A 22,503-nucleotide genomic window follows, 5' to 3' on the forward strand; every position below is an offset into this window, starting at 1 on the left:
GATGAAGTCCAATTCGTTGATTTTTTTTCCTTTCACAGTTCATGTTTTTTTGTGTGTCCTATTTAAGAAATCTTTGCTAAGCCCAAGGTCACTAAGATTTTTTTCTAATGTTTTTGTTTAGAAATTTAATATATTTAATGTCTTTTCATGTTTGAAAACAAATGGTCTGTCTTGAAGGAATTATTTGGCATCTGTAGGGATGGTGCTCCATCCATGGTTGACTCCAGGAAAGGCTTTGCCTCTCTTATAAAACAGAAAATCTGGATGTTGTCAAAACATACTGCTTTCTTCCTTGACACCTGATGGTATGAAAAACCCTTGGTGATTAACTGAAAAAGTTCTAGTTGATGCTACAACAATAGTTAACTTTATTAAAGAAAGACAAATTCATTCAAGATTGTTTTAAAATGGTGTGAAAATCTGGGGTGAGGAGAAGGACTTATTTTCTCTTGGAACACTCACTCTTGTGATCCAGCTGCCATGTAAAGAAACCCAAGCTGGGTATGTGACCATGGGAGAGAGAAAGAGAGAGGTCCAACCTTCTGCTGCTGTGGTGCCAGATGTTTGAGCAAAGCCATTTTGAGTGTTCCAGTCCCAGCTGCCATCTTACTGAAGCCACAAGAGAGACCTCAGATGAGACCAGCAGACACTGTTACCAAGCAAAGAGCTCAATGCCCAGCATACATGGAAGCCAACATCACGGCTCCGGTTTTTGAGTAAAGAAAGAGCTGTGTTACGAGGTTGACCAGCAAGGAGACAGGAGGCAAGGCTCAAATCTGTCTCTCCGATCTGGGGTTTTGTCAAACTTTTATGAATTAGGGGAAGAAGGTTGGGATGTGGAAGTGCTGGTGGGCAGGTTTCGATTGGAGGGCCTTGGAACTTGGCCTTTTATGATAAGGTGTGGTAGAGGGGCTTCAGCACCGGATCTTCCTGGACAATGGACCCTGTGCTTCTGAAAGGGCTCTGGCCTTCAGATTCCGGTCATGTCCCTGTCCTTTGGTTCTAGGTGTGGTTTGAGGTCAAAATCTTCTCCTCTGAGCATGCTTCGGCTGCATGACTTGCAGTTTTGTTCCATTGTCTCTGAAAAACAACTCAGTATCTTGTTAAAAACAGGATAGGGCCCATTTGGGGCTGGTTCTGTGATTACAAAATGAACCATCTGGTCAATGCAGAGAATTTTGTGAGTTACTAAAATGGTTGTTGTTTCAGCCATTAAATGTTGGGATAGTATATTACCTGGCAATAGATAGTCAAGCAATCTAGTATAAAGGTCCCCAGTGAAGCTTCCGGGGTTGAGAAGATAACCCTGCTGTAGAGTTTGACATCTGCTCTCTTCCAGCCTTTGGGAATGTGCTTCCACTACTGAAGAAGGGCAAAACTCAACCTCTGCCTCTGCAGCTGGTCCCCAGCCTCCTCCGAGCTCAGCCAGACCTACCACCACTGTGCCCAGAGCAGGGGGGTCTGTGGGTCAGAGCTGTGGACTCATATTCCCCTAGGCACTCCTGCTTCGGAAGTATTTTCCCTCGTGCCCCAACATCCCGCTCTCTGCCTTTTCTCTAGAAAGATCTGTGGCTCTCAGGTTTGTTGCAAGAAAAAACACACCTATGTGACTTGTTAAAATGCAGACTCCTGGCCCACGATGCTGCAGATTTGGCTTCAGGATGCATATTTTTACATAGCGGGTGATTGTGTATAGGCTGTCATGGGAACCGTGTTTTGAGAAACTCCGCCCTGGGTTCCCAAGGTTCTCCTGGTGGACAAGGGGCATTTCTCTGTCATGAGTTGTTCTGGATGAATGACAGTGTGAACGTGCGTGTGCGCGTGTGTGTGTGAGCGTGTGACTGTCAGCACGCGAGCATGTGTGAGTGAGCAGGGACGTGTGATAACGTGTGTGTCAACCCAGCACCGTGAGCATGCGCGGAAGGTACTAGACCCCGGGTAGGACACAGGGTTGGGCGGCCGCGGGTGCGAGGGAAGCCAGGGAAGGGGTGTAGGTGCCCTCGGGAGGAAGAGAAGACCTTTGGGGTGGGTCCCAGGGTCCCACCCAGTTAACTTGATGGCAGTGGCTGCTGGTCCTGGTGGCCGCCAGCGCCCAGCAGCTGCTCTGTTTTTCCTACAAGCACATGCTCCTGTGCTCCGTCTGAGTCCAGAAGCTCACGTTATAAAAAGGTGTCCTGTGCGGGTGATGGAAAAAGGGCAAAGAAAACCACGTGGACCTGGGAGGGGATCTGGGCTGCGCTGGAGCTTGGCAGGCGGCTGGGCCCTCCCGAGGCGCCCACGGCTCCCTGCCAGCCCTCTGTGGCCCGCGGCCACGCTCGTCCACGGCCTGGACGCTGGGGATTTCACCTTGTTTGGTACCGCCCCTGTCCCCCTTTAAACGAACTCCTGGCAGTCGAGCTGGGAATTAGTTGTGGTGTGCTTTTCAAAAATTCTTCACTGCCGTTTGGAAAGTGAAAGACATAATAAAAGTAATAATAACACTTGCTAGAATTTATAGAGCGTAGCTCTCCCTTCCAGACACTGCGTTGAGTGCTTTGGGGGCATTTACTCATTTAATTTCAACTTGGAAGATCACAGACATCTTCTGGAATAGCGATCCTGAAATTAACATTTAAAGCAAAGTATAGATTATCTCTGCTTAAAAGTTTTAAATAAAAATATAACATATAGGAAGATGCACAGTCCACCAGCGTGCACCTCAATGAGTTAGCACAGGTGAGCACAGCTGTGTAACCAGCCTCCAGGTAAAGAAATAGAGCTTTGCCTCCTTCCCAGACCCCTCCCCCAGCCCCCGCAGAAGTGGAAGGAACCGCTTACCCTGCTTCCTTCCCAAAGGAATTGCTGTCCTTTCCTTTAACCCCTAGGTTCATAAACTTTCTATGAATTGAACCACACAGGTAGTTTCTTGTGTCCAGCTTCTTTCCCTTGATGTGTGTCTGTGAGATGCATGTACGCAGGGGCATCTGGCAGTGTCTCCTTCGTTTTCTTTGCTGTAGAGCATTCCATGGTGTGACTACATTGCGTTTTATTTATCCACTCTGTTGTTAACAGATTTTTTTTTTTTTTTTCTGGCTTGGGCTATTACAAATAATGCTTAGATAGCTCCACTTTTCCTTGTTTGGTTTAAGGAAATATTATGATATGTCCATATTCAACTCACAGTCAAAAGTGCTAGATTCACATCCTGGATACACTACTTACTAGTTCTGTGAACTTCGGGAAAAGTCCTTAACCTGTCTGAGTCTCATTTTTTTTCCCCCTCTGGAACGAATAATAATGCCTGCTGACTTCAGTTTCCTCATCTTTCAAGTAGGAATGAATAAAATCTACTTCCTAGGACTACAGGGAAGGATGGATAAGATAAGGCCTTTCCTCGATTCCTCCTGGGACTGTTGTGGACTTAAATGAGGTCATTCCTCTCACATGCTTGGTGACATCCTCAGAACTGCGCCAACACATTTCCCTGTCCTTGTGTTAATACCGGGAAAAGAAAAAAAATAAGTATTTGTTCCTGGATTATATTAAAGAGAAAAACCACAGACTCCAAATGGTGCCACTTGTGCTAAGGCCCATGATACCAAACCTAGATTTAATACCTAACCTAATTGTAGTTTCAACGTTCACCAGAAATGTAATCTTAATCAACCAGTCTGAAATTTTCCAGTCAGCACAAATGAAGTGATTTTCAAGGGGACTATCTATTCCTGCTGTCCCCCTCTCTCCCCAAGAAGACGCAATCTGCATGATAAAACCTTTGTAGTTTCCTCCCCCACAAAAGATGTCCTGGCCTAAAAATAATCCTTTTGTTTCTTTTACTAAGAGCTCCCTTGCCCCATCCTTCTTCTATATAAACCTTCCAATTTGTTCAGCCCCCTCAGAGCACCACGGATGCTGCCCCATTCGTGAATTACCTAATAAAGCCAATTAGACCTTCAAATTTACGTGCTCGAATTTCGCTTCTTAACAAATATAAGACTGTACACTAACCAAATAGTTTGCTCATCAAGACTGACAGCTTGGTCGTGAAGAATCTCACCCCGTGATTCACACCAAATCAAAAGCTATTGTATCACTATATTTGAAGCAAAGTATAGATTACTATACTATACAAAGTATAGTATACAAAGTATAGATTTGTCCCCAAATCTCAACAGTCTCCAGCTATGCAAGACCCACTTTGAAACCAACCATCTCCAGCCCTAAACCCTGTAACTGTCCTCCTAGACATCCTTCTTCTGAGACATCACTCAGATGTTTCATGGTGATGTTCTCCCTTATTGCAGTAAGTCCGATGAACTTGCATGACCTATGGGTTTTTCTGGGCTTTTGGGAGGTCAGTGGTCAACATTTCCCTTTCTGCCCTCCTCCTCCTTCCATAGGCATCATCTCGTCTGATCTTCCTAACAGTCCCAGAAAGTGGGTATTATTTATCCCTATTTTATAGATGAGAAAGCTGAGGGTCAAAGAGAAGTAGCTTGCTCAAGGCTACAGTTGGCAAGTAGAGGATTTGACCTCTGGCCCACTCTAAGTCTCTGCCTGTCTTTGTGCTAAGCACATGGGGGGCATTATTCATGTTGTTATTACCTAGAGTCAAGCTGAGTCATAGGGAGCTTGGCCCATCAGGGCTCCTGAAGACATGGAGGCAAGGGTGATCTGACCACTACCTCCTGCACTGAGTCATCTCTTCTAGACCCTATTTTGTAGGGGAGAAGGGGCTTCTTCCCTTCTAGGTTCTACTCTGAAAAGGTGGAAGTCCTCACCTGAAATACCATCTTCAGCTAAAGACGGGAGAAGATGTTAGGGGTGGAGAGTCAGTTATGGGAGGTGACCAGGAAAAACACAGTGAACAAGGGTAAGGTTGTGATGCAGATTTAAGTTCTTGCTTTGTCCACTGATAAGAGTTTCTAGAAGCTGAGTTATCCTCCTTTCCCTGGTGCAGCAGAGAGACACCCTTACAAATGGAGATTTCCTTATACACGGAAACATCTCTTAGGAAGGGTAACTTCTACTTGATTTTCAGAGCTTCTCCCACGTCTGCCGTTTCTTAAAAATAACCAATTTAAAATAATCCTTATTCCAAAAAGACACACTTTGGGGTGGTAAATTCTGCTCCCCTACAGCTTATATTCTAAACTAAAATAATCTGCTCATCAAGACTAATAGCTGAGTAGTGAAGACTCCCACCCTTTGGCTCACATCAAGCCAAAAGCTATTGGATCATATTCTATTCACCAAATCCCAAACACATGTTACTATTCCATACTCAACTCTCAGTCAGAAGTCCTGGATACAGTACTTCCTAGCTCTGTGACCCTTGAGAAAATTACTCAGCCTCTCTGGGCCTCATTCTCCTCTGGAAGGAATAGTGCCTAACTTACCTCAGTTTCCTATTCAATCAACACGTATTTGTCAAGCATCTACCACATGCCAGGCACTGTTCTAGGAGATTAAGGAGCCAATAGCACAAAGATCCCAGTGTTGTTTTGTGCCTTTGTCTCTTCAGTCCCGCCCCCTTTTTTCTTCCAGTTTTACTAAGATATAATTGACATACAGCACTGTATAAGCTTAAGGTGTACAGCATAATGATTTGACTTACATACATCATTGCCATGATCACCACAATAAGTTTCGTGAACATCCATCCTCAGATAGATACAAAATTAAAGAAAAAGAAACAAATTTTTCCCTGTGTTGAGAACTCTAGGGATTTACTTTCTTAATAACTTTCACATACAACGTACAGCAGTGTGAATTATATTTATCATGTTGTATATTATATTCCCTGGTACTTATTTATCTTATAACTGGGAGTTTGTACCTCTGACCACCTTCGTCCAATTCCCCCTCACCCACACCGTTCATTTCCCTTTTCTGAGAAGCTTTCTCCCCCTGAATCTACCCTCTTCCTCTCCCCCAACCTCCACATATTTGCCTAGCTATTGCCTCCTCATGCTTCTACACTCAGGTCTGATGTCCTTTCCCCTAGGAGCCATCCAACAGAGCACTGGCCACTGTTTACTGAAATGCTGGGGAGCTCAGTCTCCACAATTGTCTCCCCATCACCTATGAGCTTCCCCAGGGCAAGGACCAGATTCCCTGCACTTTTGTATCCTCGGTGCCTGTTACAGGGCTTGGCTTATGGTACAATCTCAGTACAAGTTAAATATAACTTTTCTTGTACAGATGGCCAAATAAGACAGTGTGATGGACATTTAGGGCACATCTGTTGAGTCATCAGCACTCCAAGGACGTCAGTACTGCCCTCAGAAACCAGAAATTAGTCCAGGTAGGTTGCAAGGGATTCAGCCATATTATGGGGGTCTGGGTCAAGAACTTGCCTTCTCCAAGCCTCTGTCTCTCATCTGTTAAATGGGAAGAACAAGAGCTGCCTTTACATATATCCAGTGTCGCCTGAAGAAAAATGCACGACATAAAAGTTCCAAGTTACGTTTTATTCGGGGACCTTACTGAGGACTATAGCCTGGGAGACAGCCTCTCAGGGAGCTCTAAGGAACTGTTCTGAAGAGGTAAGGGAGGAGTCAGGATATTTAGGAGTTTTTGCAAAAAAAAAAAAAAGAAAAAACCATGTGGTCAAACATTGAAAGATTACTGCTAATCCCCCAAAACAGACATTTTCAGTTAATGATTTTAGTGCTTCTCTGTGTATGGGAAGATGCAAGAATCTAGGCTCATTGAAATTATTCCTTAAGCATGCATCTTAAATATCTAGGACCGGTATCCTGTTTTAATCCACCCTGAGTTCCCCTGAGGGCACACCGTTGCGGGGCAGCTGCAGTGGTTGATGGCTTCATGGCAGGCAACCTTCACTGTTTACTGGTTTGGCAGGCAACAGTTTTTTTGTCCACACCAGCTTAAAAGGTGCTTTATATTATTTTAACTCATTTAATCATCTCAACACCCTCGAGGGAGGGGCTATGATAATTGTCAATTTATAGACAAGGAAACCAAGGCACAAGGGGTTTGGAGAATTTGCCTAAGGCTACACTGACACAGCCAGCAAGTAGCAGACCTGGAAAGGAGACTGTGATCTTGACCACCACAGACCACCCTGCCTGGGGCTGTGGCTGCCACCCTAGAGACTCATTTCAGAAACTTCCATAGAGCATGTTAGCACAAGCTCTTCCCCTGTTCACCTAGAGCCAGTTCCTGGCAGTAAAGTCGCGGCCAAACACAGCTTCCTTTGAAAGTCCAAACTGTTCCCCTGTCTTTCTTGATGAGGCCTCAGGAAAAATGAATTGTTGCCTCTGTGTCTCTGTAGCAAAGAAACAACTGCCTTAACATAGCAGCAGCTTGTGTGTATGGGAGGCACAGGGAACACTAATGATAACGAATTGATAAGTTCAATTCCACATGTGTTGATGATAAAATGAATTGATAAATTCATTCATTTATTTAACAGCTATTTATTGAGTACCTACTCTGTCAGTGTGGAGAACTAATTCTAAACAAGGCAGTTGAGGCCCTTGCCTGGATGGAGTTTATGTTTTTGAGATGGGAGGAACAAAAAAAAAGTTTTCGTTTTTTTTTTTTCCCATCACTTTTCCTTCTTTTATTTATTTAGTTTGTCCAAATTTTGGTATTTTGGCTTTTCTTCAAGTATTTCATTCTTGCATTTTCCCCTAAAATATGAGAGAAGAATTTAAAAGCATTTAAACTTAAGAGCATATATATGTGTGTGTGTGTGTATATATAAAAATGAGAGTGTTAAAGAGGGATTTATACAATCTAAGAAACATGAAATTATAGCATTGGAAAGGAACTTTCTGATCCAGACACCTGTCTTGAGTGAATTCCATATGAAAAATCACAGCACGTTAGAGCTGGCAGGGACTTCTTAGATCTACTAGGCCAATATTCCTCAGGCACTGATTTATGGGATGGCCTTGGATTTCAGGGAATTTTTTCCTACTTATAAAACTTTAAAATCTGAAGGTATTTACGTTTGACTCACCTGGATACAGATGGATAAAGACAAACTTGACTCTCCATGGTCAAGCCAAAACTGTGAATTTTTTATGGATCTATCTGTAAATATAATTTCCCTATGAGGATTTGTAGGGTTTTATTAAGGATAATGAATAAAAAAGGAAAGCTTAATAAAAAATTCCTAACTTGGGACTTCCCTGGTGGCGCAGTGGTTAAAAATCTGCCTGCCAATGCAGGGGACATGGGTTCGAGCCCTGGTCTGGGAAGATCCCACATGCCGTGGAGCAACTAAGCCCGTGAGCCACAACTACTGAGTCTGCGCTCTAGAGCTCTTGAGCCACAACTACTGAGCCCGCGTGCCATAACTACTGAAGCCCACGTGTCTAGATCCCGTGCTCCACAACAAGAGAAGCCACCGCAATGAGAAGCCCACGCACCGCAACGAAGAGTGGCCCCCACTCACCGCAACTAGAGGAAGCCCGCATGCAGCAACGAAGAGCCAATGCAGTCAAAAATAAATTTATAAAAAATATTTATTTAAAAAAAAGAGTCCAGAGCCTTCTCCCAGTGGAGTCACACAGGATACTCTTAACTGCTTTAGCAGTGAGTTGTGACAACACGTGTGAAACGGTGTCTATCAGGGAAGCTCCACTGAGCCTAGGAGTCCAGGGACTTTCCTGAGGCCAGTCATGTAGGGACACTTTGCCTAGCATGTACCAAATTTCCAGACTTCCAGAAGGAAGACAGAGGTCTGCATAAACCATACTGTTAAGACAAAGAGTTTTGGCCTAGCGAGCCACTGTTTTCTGTTCTGGGGATGGTGAGAGCCCTCTCCAAATCCAAATTCTCAGATGCCAGCCAAGGGCTACCCTTGCAGATACTCTCAGGTCAGCTACATTAACTCTTTTCTGCACAGGGCCTCGGATCCACATGTGTCTTTTCTGGATCAGTGACCACTGCATCACAATAGGTTCTAGGTTCCGTTGGAGGCGACTTGCTTTCTGAAGCCATGCATATCCCACACAGGCCACAGGAAGCTAGGAGTGGTGTGGCAGGCCACCTCGCCTGTCAGACACATCCTTCTACTGTGGCTGTCACCCTGTGCTGGACTCCTTTCCACGCCTCCGCTCCAAGTTACTTATGGGAAAATATGGCATGACCCCCCTCCTGCTAGAGTCCGATATGCCCCTTGGGTCTGATCATTCATCTCTGGCTGGGTCCCAAGGCAGAGGTGGAAGGCGGTACAAGGTCCTGGCATTTGAACTACTCCCCCTGCCTTCTTTTCTCTTCTTCCCACAGTTCACTGCGGTGGGAACAGGTGGCTTCCCATGTCTTCTGGGTCACAACATCATATGTGGAGTAAACTCTGGCATCTGGGGCACCTGGCCTGGTTGTTGCGAACGGGTTAATGGGAGCTAAAGAAATATAGACAGTCCTTTTCTCTCTTGGCAAATCCTGGCTTCCAGTACTACTTCATGACTCAAAGCTGATGAATGACCTTTTTGCTTTAGATGAGGCCTTTCCTTCCATGGGGAGAGAAGCCTCGTGGTACACAAGGCATGGCTGGCTGCAAAGGTGGGTGAAATTTAACATCCCTGCATTTCATTCCAGAAATGATCATTTGCATTTGTATGATGCTTCACGATGTAAATGTGCTTTTACGAACATTGTCACAACGACTCAGCCGTTGAGGTAAGCATATTCATCGTGCAGATAAACTGAGACTAAAAGAGGGCTGGTTCATGGCAGAGGTTGGACTTGAATTGATGTCATCAGACTTGATGTCCAGGAAACTTCTGACATTCATTGCTGGCCAGAAATCTTTATTGACTTTTGTACTCTATGGACAGATGTGGTAAAAAAAAAAAAAAAAAAAAAAAAATCTGTTCTTTCCCATCCAGCGCGGTAGTCTGAGTAATGGCCCCCAAAGATGTCCAATCCTAATCTATGGAACCTGTAAATATGTTGCCATTGAAGGTAACATATTTACAGGTGTGACTGAGTTAAGGATTTTGAGATGGGAAGATTATTCTGATTATCTGAGTGGATTCAGTTTAATCACTAGGGTCCCTCTTAAGAGGGAGACGGAAGAGTGAGAGTCAGAGAGAGAGATTGGAAGATGCTGTGCAATGGCTTTGAAGATGGAGGACAGGCTACAAGCTAAGGAATGCAAGTGGCCTCCAGAAGCTAGAAGAAGGCAAGGAGACAGATTCTTCCCAGAGCCTGCGGAAGTGACACAGCCCTGATGATACCTTGATTTTAGCCCACTGAGACTGCTTTTGGATTTCTGACCTCCAGAGCTGTACGATGACAAATTTGTGTTACTCTGAGCGACTAAGTTTGTGGAAATTTGTTACAGAAGCGATAGGAGACGAATACATCTAGCATCCCTTCTTGTAGCAGAATCCGTCTCAGCCTCTTGGGGTGGTTGCCTCTGGGGAGCCACCCTGCCCCCACCCTTGCTTCCTGTGATGTGGGTGGGGCTGACCCCACATCTGGCTCCAGGACGAACATGTTATCCAGGCCTGGCCAATGAGAATACCACATGCTCTGTCCCAGTGACAGGTGAGGGCATGAGCACATGACCACAGCTGGGCCCAGCAGAATGAAGCGCTGGACTCTTGCTGGAGCCGTTGGGAAGGAGGCAGGCAATTGCCACCGTGGGTGCAGAGCTGAAGCAGGTAAGCCTGGAGCAGGTGGCAGCCACCTGAGAATAAGGACGACACGTAGGGGAGCAGAGCTCTGGAAAGAGACATTGTCCTCAAGACAGTGCTTGAAACCTTGAATCCAGTCATGCCTAAAGGCGGCTTTGACCCTTGAAGGTCCCAATTACAGGAGCCGGTAAAGGTCCCTTTTGGTTCACCCGAGTTGGAGTTGGATTTCTGAACCCAAATGTCGCTGGCTAATAGAGTTGCTTGGTCAGAGGTCATCTAAATGGTAGCATTGGATGACTGATTTTGTTGAAGTTCAACACTATTGAGCATAGCCTAGTACTACTCAAGAGGAGGCGTGTTCTTGTCCAAATGGCACTGACCTTGCAATTGAAACCAGGGAGAAGAGATGGATCCTTTCCGCCCAGAGAATGTTACCGCTGAGTATTACTACCTGAGTCCTTTTACTTAACAGATCCTAACAAACACTTAGGTATCTGGATATTGCATTTCTCTGGCCTTATCTCAGGTGGCTACTGAGACCCAGGGAAGGAGAAAGACTTGCTTTAAGCCACATGATCGGCTGCTGGCCGACCTCGGATCAGAACTCCTGCCTCTGAGTCCCGGCACCGCGCTCCCTCTGAAGCATCTCATGTGAGCATAATCCCTCCCGCTCCCATGGCTCTGAAAATTCACACCCTGCTGTGTACAATTAGTCCTCGCTGCTCTCCCTTGCTGAGAAGCATTCTTAATTTCATTTTCAGAGCCCTGGGTTTGTCATTATCATAATGAGATTATTTCACGTCTTGAATATTAAAAATTTGACTCCGCAAAATAAGGTTTGTGTTCCAAGGTGATTGTTGTTTACCAGCCCCCAACATTCAGCCTGCTCTCTTTTGAGAAACGTCACTTTGAGGGTAAGTCGCCCCCCACCTCCCCCACTCTCAGTAGAGGTCATGTTCAGAAGGATCTCTGTTTGAGTTCCTAATATCGATGGCATTGCTCTGACTCATCTACAGGAACCTAGAATTATCAGCTTTCAATTCTAGAATCACCCCAGCATCTTAAAGTTTACGTAGTCCCATGTTTGCAATTCTCTGAATCATAATTTTTTCCTATGATTTAAAGACGTCCTTTTAGGGAGTTCCTTGGTGGCCTAGTGGTTAGGATTCTGGGCTTTCCCTGCCATGGCCCAGGTTCAGTCCCCGGTCAGGGAACTGAGAATCCCGCAAGCTGTGGCACAGCCAACAAAAAAAACCAAAAAAAACCCAAACTAATTAAAAAATAAATGAAGGTGTCCTTTTAAAATTAAGACAGTTTTTTAGAGCAATTCAAGGTTCACAGCAAAACTGAGTGGAAAGTACAGAGACGTCCCGTATACCTGCCCCCACTCATGCATCACCTCCCCATTATCCACACCCACACCAGAGCAGGACGTTTATCACCACTGATGAAGCTGCACTGATACATCATAATCACCCCAAGTCTATAGTTTCCATTAGGGTTCGCTCTTGTTGTTGTACATTCTATGGGCTTAGACAAATGTATAGTGACATGTATCTCCCATTATGGTATCATACAGAGTATTTTCACTGCCCTAAAAAATCCTGTGTGCTCCAACTATTCATTCCTCCCTCCCCCCAACCCCTGGCAAACACTGATCATTTTACTGTTTCCGTAGTTTTGCCAATTTCAGAATGTCATATAGTTGGAATCATACAGTGATTGGCTTTTTTCCCTTAGAAATATGCATCATTCCTTGCATTTTCCTGTGGGGAAAGTAAGCTTTGGAAAGTCAAGTATGTATCACTCAGAGTTCTTGGTTAAAGGCAACTACTCTGCTAGCTTAAGAGGATCGTGAATATTTTAAAGGCTGTTCAGTAGCTCACAGAAGTCCAGGAGGGTCAGAGAAACAACTAGGTGCCCACTCAGCTGCAAACAAGCCCCTCAGGGTCTGCTCCAGCAAAGACATCCCTGTTGCTGTCTGTAGTGGGTTGTAGCGGATGGCCGGTGGCCGTCATACTTTATAGGTAACCACACTCGGTGCCTCAGCCCCACTGCTGGGATAAAGGACACCTGTACTCCCAAAGGGGTTGTTCCAGTTGCTTCAAGGAAAATGTATCATTTCACACAAACCTTTGCTACTTTGATACACTAAAATGGTGTTGTCTGTTTTGGTTTGCTTGGCTTAAATTATTGAGGTTGTAACTTTCCCCATGTTCTATTATCGAGTTGTATTTCCTGCCTGTCTATATGAAGAATTCCGTCCATGTTTTTTGTTCATGTGTCTATTGGGGTCTTGGTGGTGTTATTAGTTGCTCACATGAGCTTTTTATATATAGTAGTTTCACACTTCATTTTTCTTTCCTCCTTCCTTCCTCCCTTCCTTCTTTCCTTCCTTCCTTCCTTCCTCCCTCCTTCCCTTCCTCTCTCTCTCTCTCTCTCTCTCTTTTTCAATGAATATTTCCATCACATTTTTACTTGCTGTTTACCTTTGTTCCTTTTCCTCTGACATACAGGAGTTTTATATTTTGGAGATGAATATTTGACAACTATTTCTCAGGCTGCCCACATAACCCAAGAGATTGTTTTATGGAAAAACATCTCTAACCCTGAATATTTAGATAATTCCTTTTTTTGTGTCCTGCCACCTCACAACACGTTTGGGTCAGTAGGTTTGTAGAGAGCCCTTTCATCTCCAGAGAGGGTCATAAACAACTCTGAGAAGCATGGTTTTTCACTACACCCCAGGGCAAAAAAAAAAAAAAAAGATGAAGGTGACTATTGTTTGAGCCAATCTTTTAGACAGACTCATCTTATCCTCCCATCTAAACAACTGTTGAAGGGAGAGAGGAGAGGGGGGCAAGAGAGAATGTTAAACCCTGGTTTAAAAGTCACTGAGGTTTGACCTGCACTAGGAAAGGCTCTGAAAGTGAGCATGTCTGTGAGTGCAAAGGGGAAAATCCAGATGACTAGTGGAAAAATCTCTCTGTTAACTCCTGATTGCCTGTCCCCCAACTCCCGTGCGCTTATATGACCTCTGTCCCCAAGCTCCTCAAAGGGTTGATCTTGATTAGGCATGACCTTGATGAGAAGTCTAGGCGAGGTGCTGTTCGATGTTTGAAGAACGGATAGACGTGGTTGATTCACTCTGAAGCATGGGTCTTGGTGCCACATAACCGTGGTTCAAATCCCACCTCCCACCTGCACATAACAGCTGCACAAATGTGAGCAAGTCCCTTAATCTTTCTGAGGCTCAGTTTTGTCATCTGTGTAATGGGATGCTCACACTGTCCTTGTGTGACTGAGATGAGGGTTAATGGTGGTGGGTGTCACGTGTTAGCAGTGTCTGGCCCGCGGCAGGTAGCAACAGGAGCCCATTGTAACATATCAGGAAATTAACTGGCAGTCCTCGAGGGTCATCTGCTATGTGTCCAGCATTGCAACAGGTCTGTGACAACAGGTCCCAATGTCACCCTCCCTGAGCTTATGCAGTGTGTCCCAGGAGATGGGGCATAGCTCACCAAATGACTCGCACCTGTACGACAGTGTAGACATGCTAAATTATAGAGGAGGGATCCAACTCTTACAAGCGGGAAGAGATCTCTGTAAGCTGAAGTAAGTAGCGAAAGCATCATGGTGGAGGTAGGGGTTTACCTGGGTTTTGGTGATTTAAGAAACATATTCTCTTTTTTTCGACAGAATATTTTTCCCTCTGAAAATGAAAATAGCTGTACAGTTTTCCTTTTTAAAAATAATATGTACTCTTTAACACATGCACCCGAATGTTCATTGCAGCACTATTTACAATAGCCAGGTCATGGAAGCAACCTAAATGCCCATCAACAGACGAATGGATAAAGAAGTTGTGGTACATATATACAATGGAATATTACTCAGCCATAAAAAGGAACGAAATTGAGTCATTTGTTGAGACGTGGATGGATCTAGAGACTGTCATACAGAGTGAAGTAAGTCAGAAAGAGAAAAACAAATATCGTATATTAATGCATGTATGTGGAACCTAGAAAAATGGTACAGATGAGCCAGTTTGCAGGGTAGAAGTTGAGACACAGATGTAGAGAATGGACATATGGACACCAAGGGGGGAAAACTGCGGTGGGGTGGGGATGGTGGTGTGCTGAATTGGGCGATTGGGATTGACATGTATACACTGATGTGTATAAAATTGATGCCTAATAAGAACCTGCAGTATAAAAAAACAAACAAAACAACTAATACTAAACTTTCATTGGGTTATTTGTATGGAAATATGTTAATATAAATGTTTCAGACATAAAAAAAAATAATAATAATATGTACTCTTTAAAAAATAGTTAGAGGGCTTCCCTAGTGGCGCAGTGGTTGAGAATCTGCCTGCTAATGCAGGGGACACAGGTTTGAGCCCTGGTCCGGGAAGATCCCACATGCCGCAGAGCAACTGGGCCCGTGAGCCACAACTACTGAGCCTGCGCGTCTGGAGCCTGTGCTCCGCAACAAGAGAGGCCGCGATAGTGAGAGGCCCGTGCACCGCGATAAAGAGTGGCCCCCGCTCGCCGCAACTAGAGAAAGCCCTCGCACAGAAACGAAGACCCAACACAGCCAAAAATTAAAATGAATAAATAAATTAATTAATTAATTTAAAAAAATCACTTCCACCATCAGTATTTATGGCTTCTCTTTTCTCCATACCCTTCCCAGCACTGGTTATCGTCAATATTTTATAATCTTCGCCAGGCTGATAGGTAAAAATGATATCATTCATTTAATATGTATTTCTACACTGCCTAGCGTCTACGCTGTCATGTTAGACATGATACAGGAATGGTCCCCGTGGTCCCAGAGCTCACAGACCACTGGAAATAGACACGTTGAATAAGTGCCCAGTGAGGTTTTTCAGTGATGTAACCTCATGTCTAACAGTGGACCAAGGAGGTGGCTGTTCTTTTCTGCCTCTGTTAACTCACGTAAGGACACAGATGGTAGGGAGACAGTACAGGACATCCCAGGGATTCAGGGGAGGAAGATGAACTCAATCATGCTTTTCTACAGCATCCTTGGAGTCCTATTATTAATGTCTTGAGGACTGCACCTGCCTATGGGGATTTATATTCTGAGGTGGCATACTTTAATTGTACAGCATGGGATAAAATAATAATAATATTAAAAGGTGCTGGAACAACTGGATATCTGTATTAAAAAAAAAAAAAAGACCCCCATGTTTACCTCATACCGTACACCAAAATTCACTCAAAATGGATCAAAGACCTAAACCTAAGTGCCAAAAGTATGACACTTTCTTCAAGAAGCCACAAGAAAAAAATCTTTGTGGCACTGAGTTAGGCCAAGATTTCTTTAACAGAACACAGAAAACATGAACCATCAAAGAAACAATTAATAAAATAGACTGCGGCAGTTTTCAAAACTTTTGCTCTTCAAAAGGCACAGTTAAGAGAAACAAAAAGGCAAGCAGACTGAGAAAAAATATATAAAAACATATATCTGAAGAAAGGCTGGTATCCAGAATACATAAAGAATTTAATAGTATTACAACTAATGAAAAAAAAAAAAAGAAATAATGAAAAAAAAACAGCAAAAGATTTGAACAGATATTTCAGAAAGGAAAATTTCTGAATGATCAAGAAATGCATGAAAAGATGCTCAACATCACTAATCATCAGGGAAATGTAATTAAGACTACAATGAGATATTACTGCACACTCAGTAGAATGGCTAAAATCAAAAAGACCCACAGCACTAAGTTCTGACAAGGATGTGGGACTCTCCTACTTTGCTGGTGGGAATGCAAAAGGGAACAGTCACTTTGAAGAAGACACAGTCTCATAGAGTGTCTTAGGTAGTTTTCCAAGATAAATGAAAACTTTTGTTCATACAAAGACTTATATGCAAATATTCATTGCAGCATCATTCAGATTAGTTAAAAATTGGAAAGAGTGCCAATGTCCATCAACCAATGGATAGATAAATTGTAGGAAATTGATTATCATGGAATACTGCTCAGCATTATTTCTTCCAGAGTTTTAAATTTTTCCCCAAGAATGTCTTTATTAAATCCCTCAGGCAAGGTAGCACAAAGCCTGCTTGAAATGGAGGAGCGAAGAAGTAAAGAATACCAGAACAAGCACAATGAATATTTCAATAAATTACCATGCCGTTAATGTCAAAGTGTGCTTAAGAAATGCTACTGTTGTCACTGAGGAGGGGCACAAGGAGGGACTAGTAGCGGTGAAAAGGGAAGAAGAAAACAGGGAAGGCACCCAACAGTCACTGAGTGCCATGTCATCCTCTTCGGGGTTCTGTCCTTCGAGGCAGCTGCAGCTGCCTTCATTTTATAGGTGGAGAAAGTAGGTCTCAGAGGGGTGAAGTGACCTGCCGCAGGTCACACAGGTCCACCGGGTCTGTCTGAGCCCTCAGTCCAACTGGCAGTCTGGGAAGAGAAGAGAGGGGACCCTGGACCCACCGCCACTGCCTGGCTTCTGGCTTTTCAACCTTGGATCTGCCACCACCAGCCCCGTGACCCTGGGTATGTCACCTTTCTCTGCCTCAGTTTTCTCCTCTGTAAATGAAGATAAGAACGGCCCCCACCTGGAGGCTTGTGGTGAGGGGAAATGCGTAAAGCGCTTTAGACACCATGTGAACGATGGCTCCCTCTGTGACCATGCTGGAACAGGGGTGCAGGGTGGGCAGGGGGGTGGGCGAGACCATCTGACTGGGGCTGGAGGGCTTTGGGTCATCTGGATGGGAGTTTGGGTGGTGACCAGGGACCCCCAGTTAAGAAATCCTGGAGAGGGATGAGAAGTTTGGGGAGCTGATTTCTGGGCTGCGCGTGGAGACGGGGAGGGTGGTTGAGGCCACCTAGAGGGCAGTCGGAGGGGGCTTGGGGTAGTGCCCAAGGGTCCGAGGGTCTGACAGACCTCCTTCCTCAGTAAGGGAGGGAGAGGAGTCTCTTGGGCCTGAACTGGGTGGAAGGGCAAAGGCAGCATCAGAAAGTGAAACAGAATAATAGCGCCTCTTTCTTCCCTCCTTCCTCTCCTTCCTCCCCTATTTTCTTCCCTCCCTCTCTCCTTTCCTCCCTCTTTCTCTATCGCTTCTTCTGTCCTTTCTTTCGTCCCCACCTTGTTCTGAAAGGCCAGGGAAGAAGAGCCTCGCTCAGAGCCATGTCATGAGTAACCCACTTGTGTCCTTGTGGTTTACCTACCTGAGGAAGAGGTGTACCCTAAGATCTCCACATGCTGTGGGCACATGGTTTCTGATTCAACTCCACAAATATTTACTGTGCTCTGGTTAACTGAGTGTACTTTGTGCTGGAGGTGCCAGAGAGATGCAAACAGGCAAAGCCCATCCTGGGAGGAGTCAGTCTGGTGCCCCTGGCTGATGTTGGCCCAAGACATGCCCCCCCCCTTCCCCAAGGATGCAAAAGAGCTCTCTGTCTACCAGTGCCCTAGGCCCACATCTCTCTCCAACAAAGTGCAGAAACGGGCGCCAGTTCTGCAAGATCTGAACAAGACAGTACACTGAAGGCGTCATCTACAGGAACAAGGTAGAGCTCAGCCTGCAGGAACTGGCGGGCTTGGTAAATACCTGTCGGTTCACTGCTGATGGCAGACACAAGCCGGAATTCTGATTTTGCATCAGCTTCTTCCTCTCCTCTGAATTTTCCAAGATCATCCACACACATAGAACTTTCTCCTCGACACCGTGTTCAGGGGCCACGCCAGGTTTTGAAATAGACCCCAGATTCATTTGTATGTTGTTTCACTTGGAGAGTAAGATTCATGCCTCACAATCAACCAAGGTTTATTAGCCAGGCCCCACGATGAGCCTGGTGTTGATGTGCAGAAACTCTTGGGGTAAAAGGGAATTTAGAAGAATGAAGGAAAATAAGGTCTGAGGAGGGATGAAGGGTTGCAGCCAGGAAGACTATTTCTTTTTTTTTTTTTTTTTTATAAATGTATTTATTTATTTATTTATGGCTGCGTTGGGTCTTCGTTGCTGCGCGCGAGCTTTCTCTAGTTGTGGTGAGCGGGGGCTACTCTTGGTTGTGGTGCGTGGGCTTCTCATTGCGGTGGCTTCTCTTGTTGCGGAGCACGGGCTCTAGGGTGCGCGGGCTTCAGTAGTTGTGGCACATGGGCTTTAGTAGTTGTGGCTCGCGGGTTCTAGAGCGCAGGCTCAGTAGTTGTGGCACACGGGCTTAGTTGCTCTGTGGCATGTGGGATCTTTCTGGACCAGGGCTCGAACCTGTGTGCCCTGCATTGGCAGGTAGATTCTTAACCACTGAGCCACCAGGGAAGCCCCAGGAAGACTATTTCCCAAATGCTTTGGGCTCTCTGACTTCCTGGCCTGGATGGGATGTGGAACAGTGGGTGAGTAGTTCTGGTTGATACATGATGAGCAGAAGTGACACGTGCTCTTTCTAGGTTGGATCACTGAATTGTTGGGGTCAGACCTGCGAGAGACCCTCTTTCCTCAGGCACTGCAACCGGCCAAGTTCTAGGTGGGGGCTGCTTCGGCCTCATCCTGTACATGGTATTCCACATGTTCAGCTCCTCTGCTGACCCACGGCAGGCATGTGGTGGAGCGAGACCTAATCCCTGGTTGTTTTAAGACACTGAAGTTAGGGCTTGTTTGTTATTGCAGCATAACCTCACCTGTCCTGACTGCTACACTTGGAAAACAAAAAACTTGATTTGAGAGGCAGCCTTCCATTGACCTCTCTTCAAAATTCAAAATATCAAATCTCCTTTCTCCTCAGTCTTATCAGTCAACACTGTCCTTTATCTGGTCGATATTTATCATGTAGCATGCATAAAAGATACAACAAAGTTTTGTTAGGATAAGAATGGAAAGAAAGCAATGACTGTACTTGTGGTTGGGAAGTTTATTACTGTGTGATGAGGAGACAAGAAATAGAACTTTTCTCTCACCCCTAAGGGGCACAGAACAACAGAATCGCAGACCACTACCACTGACCGTGACCATAGATTTTAGAGGGGATCTAATTTAACTTCCTAGCCCAAGAAGGCATCACCTCTCCATCTCAGATTTATTTTTACCTACCAGGTGCCAGTCGCTCTGCTGAGCACTAGAGAGAAACAGAGATGAATAAAACTCAGCTTAGTAGGTACAGTGACCCAGGAGGGGTTTGGACCTAGTGCTCAGAACACAGAGGAGGAAAGAGGCCACTTCTGGTGAGAAATCAGGGAAGGCTTCTTGGAAGAGGTGGTAGTTCACCTGTCAGAACCTTATCCCTCACTGTATGTTTGGGCCCATTCCTGACTGTGAGAATGCAGAAATGTATGCTGGGCATGGTTCACCATCCTTCCTCACCAGGTGGGCCAACTCAACTCACCATGACCCACCAGGGATTAGGCTTCTGACCTCTCCCTTGGCCCTGAGACTTCCCAGACTGCCTTATGCGTGTCCAGGCTTTTGTCCAGGTACAGTGTGGTCTCTGCCCTGGCAGGCGAGGGACCAGTTGGGTGACCTGGGAGCAAATCCCAGCCTGCTCTATAAAACTAGGAGTTAAATGAGAGCCTGCTGTTCTAGGCCAAACACTGCAAGTGCCCATCTAGTCATGCTCCCTGCGGGGAATCCCTGCCTTGGTCAAGGATGGACAGGTGGGTGGGTAAGGGCAGCTCCCATCCCTGATCTCCCGTTGGGGGGAATCACTGGAGAATGACTTTGTACTGGATCTTGTTCAGCTCGGCTGCCTTTAGTAAGCAGCTCATTCACAAGTGAGCACAAATTAATACAGTACAAACCGGCTACATAAATATCGTGCTATAATTGATTGTCTTCTGTAATCAAAGGCAAGGCTGCTGACTTTGTTACTTTCCCTGCTTAGCAACTGCTGGAGGAAGACTTTGCGTGGAAGGGAACTGAGGTTGTTGAGGTGGTTTTTGCTGCATGTATCTGTCTGCAAATTGTGTCTCTGATGTATTGAGAGGAGGATAAGGCCCATTACATTCAGATTCAATAAGTATCAAATGCCTGCTGTGTGAGAGGTATAGAAAGACCCATTATCTTATTTCATCACTAATTGCGTTAATAGTAGTAAAGATCTGATAATATGCGCAAAACTTATTGTAGTCTTTACAGTAACTTTTTTTCCTGGTATATATTATCGTTGGAATTTAAATAACCCTTTAGATCTTCCATTCTAGGTAGTTTGATAAGTGGACTATAGGAACCGATTTTCTCCAGCTAGTACTAGGTAGGTGAGACAGTGATCTCTGCACTGTTTACCTGCATCCAGTTTGACTGCTAAACAATCTAAACACATGGAACTGGAATTTTTAAGTCACTTCACTCAACACAAGAAAGCAACACCATCTTTCCATTTACCTGCCAACGCTAAGGCGGGCTTGGTTTTTTCCAGCAGTTGGTTGTACTGGGAGGAGTGACTTAGTGGGGGCATCCTCTCCCATCCACCCTGCTAAGACTCTGCCCTTTGGAGGATCTGGAGGGAGCTCTACCCTTTGGGAAATCAGACTTCGAAAAGCCACAAAACCCCTTTTGCCCTGTTGAGGTGGGGTGAGTGTCAGACTGCATAAATCCCGGGGAAAGCTCAGCTGTCTCCTGACCCCTGAGAATTACGCAGTTTTCCTAACCTTGACCTGAAGTCAGACGTCTTTAATCCCTTTCCAAAACGTCGCTCGTGGTGGGCTGTCGTTGGAAAGAAAAAACAAAACAAAACAAACAAACAAACAAAACCCCAAAAAACAAAACAAAAAACCCCCCAAAACCGCCCTATTCTGAGACTCGGGAAAAGGGCATTCGCTCCCTGGGGGCTGGGGACAACTTCCCGGCTACCCTGCCCAGGGATTTTAAATAATCGCGTACCGCCAGACCCCTTCGCGCTTCCAGTGCCCGACCCGCACCCCGCCACCTCCCTCTTCACAGGCCGGCAGGAGGGGGTGGCAGCACCGAGGCGATTTTATTCGTATTTTTTTCCTCCGGGTTTTGTCATAGAAACGCTGACACACAACCTCCAGACTGCGGCCGGCCCGGCGGGGGACTGAGGGCTTTTGGGACCCTGCGGGAGCGCGGCGCGCACTCCGCGCTCCCCGGGAAACAGCTGGACGCGACCAAATCCCCGGTAGGGGCGGGGGGAGCGCGACGCTCCGCCCCGGCTCTCGGGTCCCTCCCTCCGCCCGGCTCTCCGCAGGCGCCCTCCCCTCGCCGGGGGCTGTGAGTTGCATTTGGTAAAACCCAGCCCCGGAATATGTGGATCTTTGGAGCGCAATGAAGTAGCCTTTGGAGAGGAGGGAGGGGGCCCGTCCGACAGCCACAGCGGCCAGAAAAGCGGCAGCGGCGGCGGCACCACCACCGCTCGCCCCCTAGCCGCCCGGCCCGCGAGGAGGCAGCGGCGGCCGCTGGCGGGGGCGGAGGCGGCGGCGGAGAGGCGAGGAGGAGCAGCGGGAGGAGCAAGAGCGCGCAGCCGGCGGGTCCACGCATCTCAGCACTTCCAGAGCAACTCCGGCGCCTTCCACACCCCTGCCCGGGGCTGGGGGCTCCGAGAGCGGCCGCGAAGCCAACCCTATCCTCCCTGCGAACCCTGCCCAGCCCTGCCCTGCGCCTCCCGGGCTCCGCTCCGCGCGGCGGGTTTCCCGCTCCTGCGCTCCGGGCGCGCCTCCCGGACGCCCGGGTCCCCGCAGCCAGGACAAAGCCATGAAGCCGGGGCTGCTGGAAGTGATGAGGATGAACAGAATTTGCCGGATGGTGCTGGCCACTTGCTTGGGATCCTTTATCCTGGTTATCTTCTATTTCCAAAGTATGTTGCACCCAGGTAGGGGGCGCGTTAGCGTGGTTTTGTTGGATATTTTCTGCTCTCTCGCGCTTTTGCTCCCTCGCTCGCTCCGCCTGCCTTCTGCCTCTTCCAACC

General features: G+C 46.2%; 1 protein-coding gene across 1 annotated transcript in view; it reads left to right on the top strand.

Annotated features, from left to right (window-relative positions):
- Positions 1–21,824: 21,824 nt before the first annotated feature.
- The window catches only part of CHST11 (carbohydrate sulfotransferase 11), a 278,360-nt gene continuing 277,681 nt past the window's right edge, over positions 21,825–22,503 (top strand). Inside the window, exon 1 of the mRNA XM_036864684.1 lies at positions 21,825–22,392. Within this exon, the coding sequence (XP_036720579.1) occupies positions 22,290–22,392 (103 nt within the window). The 5' untranslated portion in view covers positions 21,825–22,289. The remainder of the gene's footprint in view (positions 22,393–22,503) is intronic.

The sequence above is a fragment of the Balaenoptera musculus genome, chromosome 10 (assembly GCF_009873245.2).
Source record: "Balaenoptera musculus isolate JJ_BM4_2016_0621 chromosome 10, mBalMus1.pri.v3, whole genome shotgun sequence".
NCBI classification, from domain to species: domain Eukaryota; kingdom Metazoa; phylum Chordata; class Mammalia; order Artiodactyla; family Balaenopteridae; genus Balaenoptera; species Balaenoptera musculus.